The following is a 12,685-nucleotide window of genomic DNA, read 5'->3' as shown; positions in this document are numbered from 1 at the left end:
AACTTTAAAAGTCATGATGCACTCGGCTTGCCTCGTAATTCATGTAATGCAAAGTTTGCTTTCATCCATTATACGTCGGGTGCATTATCGCTTAATTATTCCATTTAGTTTTTATCCCATTGTGTTTTTTTTTATTTCCTTTCGACAACGATGGCCTACCCTACTTGGACCAAAATATTCACTGTTAGCACTGGAACTGATGGATCTGCTATTGAACCCTACACGGAATCGTATACAGGTAATAAACGGTATTTTCTGTGAATCTCAATTAACATCGCGCCATTTTTACGTTGGTCAAACTATGCTAAAGCTATGCTAATGCAGAGTACTTATTTTTTTAAAGAGATGACGTATCTGTATCCGACGGCGAATATCTCAACAGCGGAGGGAGAAAGAGATACAGCAAGAGGCAATATAACGGATCAGTGTTATCAAACAGAGAATCAATGAATTGACATTAAAGAAACTGATGTCGATCAAATATATGAATAATTGCCAGGAAATCATTCTTACGCGACGGTATATAACCGAAATATGTTTTCAATATTTAATGATATTATTAATGTAGAATGCACTTTGAAAATTATTTGAAATAATCAGCTATGTTATTTCAAATTGTACGTATTCACTCGTAACTCGTTACAGTAATGACTTTCTTTGCCTTACTCAGGACATTGAACAAAAGTATGCATCACTGAAACCACACTTAATGAGTAAACCAGTTTATCTAGAAATAGGCAAGTTACAACATCTTGAAATCTCGCGAGAATTTCTCACCCTGCGAGAGGAACTTCATAAAGGTGCTTTCGGTAAGGTTGTCAGAGCGGAAGCTTGGAACATCGCTGGTAAAGATGGAACCACCATTGTTGCGATCAAAACATAAAAGGTATAATTAAGTGAGAGAGTTAAATAACAAATACAAGTATCTTTAACCGGTTGATATTGCAATGTAAAGTCTTCTGGCCGAAGAACAATATTGCCCAATATTACATACCTTGATGCGAGTGTAAAATAGTGCATTGATTTGACTATGAATATCTCAGGAGTTAGTGGACCATGTGAATGACGTGAAAGACCGGTTTCCTTAATTTACCCGTCCGGTTAAGCACTTTGACGTCCAGGTAGAAGCTTAACGCTAGATGTATAATATCCATGCGCAAAACAGTGCATTGGTTTGACTGTGAACACCCGGGGAGCTAGTGGGCCGTTTGCATTATGTACTGACAGGTTTGGAAGTACATTGTTCATAGCCCTAAATAAATGGAAAGGCATGCAAAAAGGAAATTACGTGGAAATTCCAGTTAATGAATTCAGGCTTAGGGATTTAATCCTATGTATGCCAATTTGTGTTATGTCTTTTTTTTTTTGGTTGTTGTAATTTTTTTCATTAGAAGATGCTGTTGCGAAAGATAAAGAAAGTTTTCTACGGGAAATAGATTTGATGAAGTCAATCGGCAACAATGAACATGTTGTGTCAATGCTTGGTTTACGTAGAGCAGTAGGTAAGAATTGATCAGCCTCAGCTTTAACATATTTATTGATTGATTGTTTGATTGATTTTTCTATCTAGCTAGTAGTCAATTAGTTAGTTATGCAAGCATGTGTTGTTCTTTTAAGCATTTACTTTTTATGTACATATGTTATACAATATATTTATGAATTTGGTAAGATAGTCTTTTAAACCTTACACTTTTGCCAAATATCTTTTAATTTAGTTTGATGAAATGATTATCACTTTGTTTCGTGTTTGATTGCTTATTTTCTCTCCAGTTATTTTAGTAGCTCACAGCTAAGATAGTTGTTTTATCAAGCTTCATAGCAATGTGGGTGCAATTACAAGTAGCACTTTTTATGACATTTTGCTTTTATCTCGAATTCAATATTCAACCTACTTTTACACCATTACCTTCATTTCAGAACCATACTTCATCATTTTAGAATACATGGAACGGGGAAACCTACAAACCTATCTATGCCAGGTCAGAGGTAGGAAGGGTGCCACCAACACAGATGTAAAATGTAGCAATTTGACACTTACAAACACTGATCTCTTAAAATATTCTCACCAAATTGCTATTGGAATGGACTTTATTTCATCAAAGGTAATTAGCAATGTTTCTTTTTGCAAAGCGAAATACTCTCTCTTTTATCATAAAATGTACACTTTTTTGCAAGTCGAATTACACTGATATAAGATATAAAGAAAACCACAAGAAGGGTGAACTTATATCTATCTATCTATCTATCTATCTATCTATCTATCTATCTATCTATCTATCTATCTATCTATCTATCTATCTATCTATCTATCTATCTATCTATCTATCTATCTATTATTTATATATATATATATATATATATATATATATATATATATATATATATATATATATATATATATATATATATATATATATTATTTAAATATTTTTTATATCTCTGCTTAATTATTTGTTATTTATTCTTGCAGTGCATAGTACACCGAGATCTAGCAACTCGCAATATTCTGGTGAACGAACTAGGCGTCTGTAAAATCGCAGGTTTTGGACTAGCTAGTGGCGTTGTTGATGAACGTCAATATAGGAACAAAATAAAGGTAATTTAAAGTACAGCTGCAAGTAGCAAAGCCAGGGCCTTCGCGATCTTTGTGTATTAAGCAGACAATGCAGACAAATTTCATCAGTGAGTTCAAGGGTCATCCTTAAAATATTATATAGCGGCAGAAAACATTGCTGCCACAGCTTTACGTGCTAACTTTAAATCAGACCCTAGGCGAGGCACAATGATTGATGTACGGATCACAGATCAGGGGTCAATCCCTGCAATTCAGTCTCATACTGGTTATTAGTTAATAGACACGAGCGCTTTCGGACTCTTACATAGTCTTGTTTGACATACATTAACTTCAAAGGTATAGGGTAGGTCAAAGGTCATAGAAAATTATGAAAAAAAAACTTTAAAAATCATCTCGAAATTGACAGGGCCTGTGACCTTGAATATTTTCATGTAGCTACGTCGCTATATAGGCAACAAAGAATACTGATTGTAAACATAATTCTGATTGTAAATTAAATGCTCTTTAGCCAGTTTTTGAAAACTTCAATACATTGGCAATAATAACGTTACCGCCACAGATGTTATTGCATATTTTAAAGTGTTGAGAGGGTACATGCTACATAAAAATATTCATTACAATCTGCCACCAGGTGTTTCGAAGAAGAAATAAAAGTGTCACAAAACACAAGTTTGGCGGTCACGTGACAATATGAAATTTAAAGGGTTTTGTGCAGTGGCATTAAGTAGGTCAAATTAGCCCTGCAGGTTTGAGAAGTTTACGTTTTTGATGATATTTGAGTTATAGGACGATAAAACGTATGGAAGAAGAAGATGTGGAGGAAGTATTCTAGAAAGTACAATAGGGCAAAACCCTATAACGCATAGGTTCCAAGGAACACTAGTAAATACAATACAGGACCAGCCCGTAGATGCCTTGGGCCCCTGCATATCATTTGAGTCCTAGCACACTGTCAACAAGCGAGGCGGTGACGTTTTTCTTCATATAGATGAATAAATTTGCGATTGATACTCAGACTGCCTATTGACGGGAACAACATAAATGCAAATGCCTATTTAATATTTTATGCTCTCGCACGTGCATATTTCATTTTATTAGAAAACGACAGTCCAAAGTAAGAACTTACTTAACATACTTGCACTAGTGCAAGAATGTTAACTGTCATGATTTCAACATCACATAACTTTTCTTGTCTTATGTTTATAGGGTCGATTACCGATTCGATGGTTGGCCCCCGAAACAATTGATGGAACTAATTTTACAACGAAGAGTGACGTCTGGTCATTTGGTATCTTACTTTGGGAAATTGTCACTATGGGTATGAGTAGTTTACATGTTTTTCCATCAATTGACTGATTCCACAAAGCTCGATATCGTTACATATTTTCTCGTAGACCACAAACTTGCTTTGTGATTATTTATGAGGAGATTGTTTTCTGTTTTTGAAATAGTGTCCACTATAAAATGCAGTAGATACTACGAGTATTACATACAGCAAAAATGAAGTCAAATTGGATTCCATGTTGTGCAACGCTACAAAATAAACGCAGCCACTGACGATTTGTTAGAAATAACACCGAACGCTAACGTCATCAAAGGCACACCACCTATCCAATTAATCCAACAAATCAAGCAAAAGATTTTAATTTGTATGCTTATTGTAGCTAAAAGTTACTAACGATGAGTTTGAAGATAAAACCAAAAAGACGATAACCCCTGTATAGGTGGAACCTGAACGGCGGGGTATCACGTTTCCCGCGCATGCATTTGCATATCTACACAAACTTCTCTGGTTATCGGAGGTGGTAGCTTAACGGAAAGAGCGGGCGGTGGCCGAGCAAACACCGCAGCGGGCAGCTCAATAACGATTTCTGCGATCGTATTGCTAGTCTTTTACACTTTATTCTTATCATTCGATGGCACCTTCATCAATGTACGTCTATCACCAACGTCCAGATGAAAGGAACACAATGACTCTCGTTTTCCTCCAGGATTACGAAGTTGCTGACATTTTCCTACCCGTTCTGATTTTCAAATTTAGGTGTTTTTCAATATAACCTATTCGTGTTTAGCGTCAGAAATGCCAAGATTCCCCGGCACAAACGCTGTAGGTTCGAAATCATTTCCATATGAAAAGATACCTTACTTGAGGTGTGAACTGACTGTCAATCGGTGATTTCGCTACAAATAACACGGGTGATGTCATATTCATAAACATTGTAATCTTTTGTTCTACTTGATCGGTAGTTTATTTACTCTCTGGGGAGTAATAAGCCCTTTATTCGGTAACGCGGAAATTATAAGCGTTCAGGGGATTAGTCTAGATACATGGTTTGTGTTAGCCGATCCCCTCATGAGATGTTTTCCTGGTGAAAGAAAACACTGGCATCAGTTTTTGTGTTTGATGAAGCTATTGATAACATCGGAATTGAACCTTTTCCTGATTTTTTTTCTCTCTTAGGACACGGATATTTTTCCTTAAACAACCATGATAAAATAACCGCCGTGTCCATGAAAAAGTAGAAGTTTATGGTATCGCCAGTAGGCCTCATTAAAATATTCATCACCTCTGATACATTGTCTGTTTATGTTGACTGTAAAGGACGTTAATGGCTGCGTTGTTGCACGGCACAACAGAAAAAAACACTTAAACTTCATTGCTGCTGTAATTACCCAACCAATCGTCCGTTCCAAGCAGGGGTGTGCTGTTTATTTTTGTTGTTTTGTATATTCATCAAGTGACCGTATGTGCCTTTTTCAGGAAACAATCCATACCCCGATATGTGTGAGTGGGAAGTGACATCTTCACTACAAAAAGGTTATCGAATGCCAAACCCCCGCATTGCGACAAGGACCTGTAAGTTATCCTATATGTTTGTGTGATATTCCATCATTAGCCTTTGGCATTGTACCTCTATCTGATAAACGTCGCAACAAAATAAGTATTTAGAGTAAAGTGATGATATTATGTACTTTTACCCATCTTCTCTGTCCATGGAAATATATGACGCACCAGACATATATACTCGACCGATTTACCATTGCACAAAATTATGACACAACTCAACCGGTATGGTTATATAGATTATTGCACGCGTTGTATTGACACATGCGCGCTTACGTCCGTTATTTTGACGACGCTGTCCCTTACAAAACTTAAAAATTCGCGCATTTCAGGTACGCTACCATGTTGAGTTGCTGGAGCGCTGACCCCCAAAGCAGACCAGGATTTTCAGAACTGAAAACAATGCTTTTTAAACTCGTCAAAGATGAAAAGGTGATTGCCAATCTGGCATTTGCTGAATATGGTGTCATTCAAACATAAGCTTTGTCTTGTCAACCATGCTCATCGCGTTCATTTCATAAAATGCATGTACTCAAGTATTCAATTGTTTTTTTACGGTTGTTGTTTCATTATGTAATTGAAAGACTGACTTTGTGAATCTTAATGTTGTGCTTTATGTCTATTTTCAAAACACCTGACATTACTTCTTGATCTTTTGGCCAGAGGTACATATATCTTTCTTTCATAAATTTGACTTTAGTGTGTATACCGGTGATTTACTGTATGTTGTGTGCTGTTTAGTGTCTATGTTTACAACTATTGTATTTCGAATTTTGACCCAGTTTTATTTGATTATGGATGACATGATTGCGACTATTTTGCTGACGTACCTTATGAAACTTTACTCGCCTCTCCTTCTCTCCGTTGTATGACTAATGCTACATTTTTAATTTTTCTTCTCTTAGATTTACATCGATGTTCAAGCCATAAACCCAATCGACTCTAAAAAACTTCAAAACGAGGACGGAGAAAGTTGTTGATTAATGCAAATCAATATAATAATAAGCAGGTTTTTTGATACGCCAAAAGCGGCAGCAGCTAGAGAAAGCGTAATGGTTATCCTTGAAAAAAATGGTAGATTTGCTATAATTTTTTTCGATCCTCCGGTAAAAAATGTTAAGTGTTAACTGGTTTGAACTTTAACCACACATGTTTACACGTAAGTGCCAATGAGCGTCCTTTTTATACCCATCCCATAAACAAACCGTATATAATTGTCCTCGCAACTAGCGATATCAACACAACATGTTTGTTACCGTGCCATTATTGCGTTGTGAGAGAGTAGATTTATTAGAGATAGGCTTCACAGCAATGTGTGTTGAAACAGTGTGTTCTAAATCATTGCCAGAGCAGGACAACTTTACACACTTTAATGTAAGAAAATGCACAAACAAATTTATGTATTTACCTTTCGTATTTCAGTATTTTATGTTCATTGGTAACTATTGTGAAGTTTCAACGTCATCGATTTTTTGAAAAGGATGTACTAATTTTACAAAGAATAATGAATTTATACATACCCTATAAAAGGGTTATTGTGTATATGTAACAATGTCCCTTTTCGGAGTGTTTGATTCAATTCTTGTAGAAAATGTAGCAGACAAAATTGAATACATTCGCATGAGTGAACGACTGAAATACTTGCTTTCACATTATTAAATTTATGATAATACAATGTATTTTTACATGCTGGTAGGCATTTTTACGTTATACACGGAACACTAATATACTATTTGCTGGGAAATATTTTGGAAGAAATATTTCTTCTTATTTTTCATATGTTTAACGACCAATTTAATTAGAACTCATAAATGACCTTCCCTGGATGTGATTCAAAAGAATGAAATGTACTACGTAAATCTCTTTCATTTACGAGCTAGAATGTTTTATTAACCTTTTTTATTTTAGCAAATTTTCTATTGAAAGATTTAATAGTATTGTTTACTAAAATGTATAACAGCAACAAGTTTTTAGCTTAAGAAATAAAGCGATATTGATGGATAAGTTATAGCCTTACTTGTCAATGCTTGTTGACTTTCTGTGTAGACACATTTTTACGAGTTACAGCCAGCCCTTTTCGAGTAATATTCAAAAGTGCTCGCTTGTCATTTGAACATTATAAAAGTTCGTCATGTCATACATCCTTATTCTGTCAAGTAATTATTCGGCATCACAGTTAAATCATTTTGCCTATAAGCAATGCCTTCCTTGATCATAGCTTGGAAGGAATCGTTCAAAGTGATAATAATTCACTTGAAATTGTGATATTATTTGAACATTATTCCAACAGGGAGCGTATCCTTCCTGTTTTGTATCAAGCTTGTACTTACGATTTCATTCTATTGAAGGGCTGTTCCTCTCTGTAAATTGATCATTTTCCAAATTCAAAGCAAAGAGAGAAAACCAACTGACTTGTATGCAGATCGTGGTCAAAATGAGTCAACTGACTAGTTTTCTTTCTAACAACTACATATAATCTCCCTATTTGAAGTGTTACATTGAAGTTGTACTGAATCTTATATATATATAATATATATATATATATATATATATATATATATATATATATATATATATATATATATATATATATATATATGAGTTATCATGTACATTTACTTGGATTATATTTACACTGCGGTCTAGCACACTGTAGTTTGTTTTGTCCAATGCTTCGCGGAGCGCGTGTCCCTAAATTAGGGTCATGGCTGAGGCCCCATCAAACCGTAGGTACGGTAAGCAAAGTTTGCTGGGCCAACGATAGCAATCACTACAACATTTATACTAAGGTTGGTTTGGCAGATATGTTTGCATGTTGACAAAGACTAGACCTGAATCCTCTGGCTCAACATTGTTGGGGGCTTGCTTCAAAATGTCAGTGATTTTACACTCCGAGTCAGACACTTGGTGGTCGGGAGGGAACCAACGCTCTGATTGTCACAACAGCCCGCCCAATGTTCATCCAATGCATCAAAGGATGTGGATGAATATACTTCTGCCTGAGACGATATCCGTTGACTGGGATGGAGGTCAGAGGTTATCATGTTACTGAATCAAGGATCAGTGTTTTTGTCATGACTTTAAACAAATGACAGCAATTCCGTCTAGAATGATTTTTACCATTACATCTTTAAATAATACCATCATCCCCAGCTTATGGTGTGTATATTTCACAACTCCTTAGATACAGTAGAGCATGCAATTCATATGAAGACTTTCCAGTTAGACACAGCCTATTAACTCAAAAGTTAGTGAGAAAAGGATTCTCAGAATGTAGCTTAGTGAAATCTTTTAAGAAGTTCTACGGTAAATACGGAGATGTTGTATCAAAATATGATCTGTCTGTTTCTCAAATCATGAGTGACGGCCTACCAAATTTTGACTCACAAAAGCAATTTGATGAAGTCACCAAATAACAATGGATTTGTCGCTTTGGGTCAATCTTGACGGGTGAGGCTAGCTGGCAGGGTAAGCTTACCCTTTCCGGACACATGGTACCATCACTATTTCGTGGTTCAAGATGACCCCATAGCCTTTGTCATCATTTATATGTTCATTGGACCTGGTAAATTTCACAGTTACCTTGAATGATAACGATTATTGCACCCGATTTGATGTCTATTGCCACGCCAAGGTTGATGTCAGTTGGTGGATTTTAGTCCCCGAGCATATCAGTAGCCTTGTTATCAATAATCTACTCATGAATTTAAGTACTATAAGGAAGACCGGTTTGGATCGAGACCGGAAAAACAAAACTGCCCCCCCCCCCCGATGGATTGCATAGGGCAAACAATTCATCAGTTGGACTGAGTCCTAGGCAAAATCTACATGACATTCTCAGGGAAAATATGGAATATGATTGTTCTGTGTCACAGTGTCTGACTAGAATTGCAACACATGTGATATTCTGATCACTGACACTGTGACACGGAGTAATCTGTCCAAAAAGTCGTACCAAACAAAGGCATTTGAGTCCCTTTCATGCCAATCTAAGAACACCATTTATGGCATAGAGTGCACTTTGTGTGGTCTTACATATATTGGAGAGACCGGGGAAAAACTTTTTAAGACGATGTGTGGGAAGTCATGGCTATCGACAGAGCAATAACATTTGTAATCCTCAGTTCGGTGATCTAATACCCATGTTTAATCAACTTTTGGGCGTTCATAAGGTGAGAAGTGCATTGTTTGCATACTCCTTGCAGAAGTTAAGACGACTTCTCCTGACAGTTGAAGCTATGAATGTATATGACCCGCTGCTGCCCGAATACCGGTTAATTCAGCATTATTATGAATATAGGCAAATATCGCTTATTCAAACCTGTTCGGACAGAAAGCATCAACAGTCAGCAGAGATTTTTTTGAGGTTTGTTAACAAAGGGATTGACATGATTAACATCAGAAATACCTTACACAACAAGGACGTTATGGACAAATTACCACCCTTTTTACATTGCAAGACCCTCCTATAGTGTAGTATACCTATTCTAAGACAATAGGTAGGAAATTGTCTTAATAAAATAGGGTCTTGAAAGAAATTGATACTTGGAACAATGTTCATGATGGTACTTGCGATTGTATGTCATCTCCCTTTTGTTACAAACCTCACGGTCATATAATAACAGTGACATGAAGATAGTTGCACATCCTAAGCTTCGGCAGCTGTACTAGTTTGGCCCAAAATATCGAGAGCCACCCAAAGTAAACTGGAACTTTAACTTTACGTAAATTATGGATGCTGCTGAGGCTTATGCTAAGAAGTGGGCTGCCCTTGAAGACGAAGACGTTGGACATTGTCTTTCGAACTGGCTTCGCACAGTCCGTGATAAGGTAAAAAATCGCATTTTACGTCTTCGTTCTTTACACACTGTCATCAACACTACATCCGCCTTCGATGACCCTTCTGTACGGGAATATCTAGACGCTTTACACGATAAATATGTTGTTGTGCCTGCAGACAAAGCATCAAACAACATCATTTTTGTGTGCAATCAATATTACATTCAATGTTTAAAGAACGAACTTCAGATTAACTCAGATGATGAGAGTAGCACAACATACTCTCTTTCAACCTTATCTGAAGAGGAAATATTGTAGAACAATTCAACAGTTTTGAGTGAGTTTGGCATCGAGTTAGCGCAAGATGACAAGGTATTAACTAATCTATATTTGATTCCTAAGATCCATAAGAATCCTTATTAACAACGTTTCATAGCTGGTTCCTGTAAGTGTGCAACAAAACGCTTGTCACAACTTTTAACCATCATTTTATCAACCATTAAATCTAGTTTGGTACGGTACTGTGACAAAATTTATGAAACTAGTGGGGTCAATCTAATGTGGATATTAAAGAACTCCAAAGAATTGTTACATATTTTACAAAATAACAAAAACACGCACAATTCAATCCACACATTTCATTTTCAACGTTGTACACAACCATTCCAGATAACAAACTTAAAGGAACAGGCTATCATCTCTCGTGAAGAAAGCCTTCTTTTACAAGAATGGTAGTTATATGTATGAATACATTGCCATCAAGGGCAACTTAGGCTATGTCACCAACAACAGCGATGCCAACGCAAATACAGTTATGTCGAGGTGATTCAAATGCTACATTTCCTAATTCACAACATATTTATCAAGTTTGCTGGCATGACATTCAGGCAAACCATATGCATTCCCATGGGTACAAACTGCGCCCACTTCTTGCAGATTTATTTTTGTATTCGTATGAAGTATAGTTCATGCAATCACTTCAGAAATATGGGTGTAAAAGGATTGCCAAGCGATGTAACACCCATAGATATATTGATGATCTCATCAGTTTAAAAAATCCTGGTATACCAAATATCTACACCACATTTACCAAGATGATTTAGAAATAAAAGAAACAACTGAAAGTGTGGACTTGGCATCATACCTAGACTTATTGTTTGAAATTAGACATAATACACTATATACTAAGCTGTATGACAAAAGAAACGATTTCAATTTTGAAATTATAAACGTTCCCTTTTTGTGGAGCAATATAATATCATCTCCAGCTTATGGTGTGTATATTTCACAACTCCTTAGATACAGTAGAGCATGCCATTCATAGGAAGACTTTCGAGATAGACACAACCTATTAGCTCAAAAGTTAGTGAGGCAAGGATTCTCAGAAAGTAGATTGGTGAAATCGTTTAAGAAGTTCTACGGTAAATACGGAGATGTTGTATCAAAATATGATATGTCTGTTTCTCAAATCATGAGTGAGAAAGCAAACAAAATTTTGAACCACAAAAGTAATTTGGTGAATTCACCAAATAACAATGGATTGTCGCTTTGGGTCAATCTTGACGGGTGCGGCTAGCTGGCAGGGTACGCTTACCCATTCCGGAACACCTGGTTACCACCACTATTTCGTGGTTCAAGATGACCCCATTGCCTTTGTCATCATCTATATGTTCCTTGGACCTGGTAAATTTCATAGTTACCTTGAATGATAACGATTATTGGACCTGATTTGATATCTATTACTTAATGCTCTAAATTAGAGATCTCTGGCATAATGAAATATAAATTGAAGAATATGCCCATGATCTTATTTTTTTAAATTATTATTAATAAATTTCTAAAAGTTGGGCATTCTGCAAATTCACAGCAAATGGGAAACCCACTAACTTATATTGAGATCGTTCACAAAATAAGTCGATTGATGTTTTTTTTTTCATGGCAGCTACATAGAATCTCAGTATTTTAAGGGTTACACTGAACATGTTCAGAATGTGTCATATGTATTGGAAACAACACTAGTCAAGTATATTTTCAGCTGCGTTTCATTTGGCAGAGAAAAATATAGTTGTCACTCTCGTTCAGCTTCATTTTTTATAAATTGCCGACACTTAATGCAGTGTTGTACACTGACTGGGACTATATTTACAATGCGGCCAAGCGCTCTAGTCTTTTTTTTTCAATGCCTCGGGGAGCACGTGTTCCTAAATTGGGTACATGGCAGAGGTCATGTACCCCCAGTTACAGCAAACAAAGATGGTAGCACTCAAGAATGCGATCGTTGCAGGTCACATGCAGGTGCACTTCGGATTGGTTCGACTATCGTGCGCTATAGCTCTCAGATTTGTTCGCAACTTAATAAAGAGTGGACCTGGATCTCCTGGCGCAACAATTGGTGGGGCAAAACAAAATAAACTGTGTTGTTCCGATAACATTTTTTCAAAATTAGGGTAGGTAGGTCGGTAGGGATTTATTTCAGACTATTTTTA

At 36.3% G+C, this 12,685-nt stretch overlaps 1 protein-coding gene across 1 annotated transcript; it reads left to right on the top strand.

The window, feature by feature from the left end:
* The first annotated feature begins 343 nt into the window (after nucleotides 1-343).
* Nucleotides 344-7,435, top strand: LOC139126052 (tyrosine kinase receptor Cad96Ca-like). Its single transcript, XM_070692115.1, has 9 exons — nucleotides 344-519; nucleotides 671-886; nucleotides 1,392-1,502; nucleotides 1,918-2,102; nucleotides 2,471-2,596; nucleotides 3,782-3,893; nucleotides 5,337-5,432; nucleotides 5,753-5,852; nucleotides 6,326-7,435. The coding sequence occupies exons 3-8, from the start codon at nucleotides 1,442-1,444 to the stop codon at nucleotides 5,767-5,769; spliced, it is 597 nt and encodes a 198-aa protein (XP_070548216.1). The 5' UTR covers nucleotides 344-519; nucleotides 671-886; nucleotides 1,392-1,441; the 3' UTR covers nucleotides 5,770-5,852; nucleotides 6,326-7,435.
* Nucleotides 7,436-12,685: the final 5,250 nt, after the last annotated feature.

This window comes from Ptychodera flava, chromosome 3 (genome assembly GCF_041260155.1).
Source record: "Ptychodera flava strain L36383 chromosome 3, AS_Pfla_20210202, whole genome shotgun sequence".
Lineage (NCBI taxonomy): Eukaryota > Metazoa > Hemichordata > Enteropneusta > Ptychoderidae > Ptychodera > Ptychodera flava.
Note: the sequence above shows the minus strand (reverse complement) of the source record. Positions and strands in the feature narration are given on the sequence as shown.

Coding starts and splice junctions, on each gene's coding strand:
- LOC139126052 (XM_070692115.1), top strand. CDS start 1,442: ATGAAGTCAATCGGCAACAATGAACATGTTGTGTCAATGCTTGGTTTA. Junction 1,503..1,917: donor TGGTTTACGTAGAGCAGTAG/GTAAGAATTGAT, acceptor CCTTCATTTCAG/AACCATACTTCATCATTTTA. Junction 2,103..2,470: donor TGGACTTTATTTCATCAAAG/GTAATTAGCAAT, acceptor TTATTCTTGCAG/TGCATAGTACACCGAGATCT.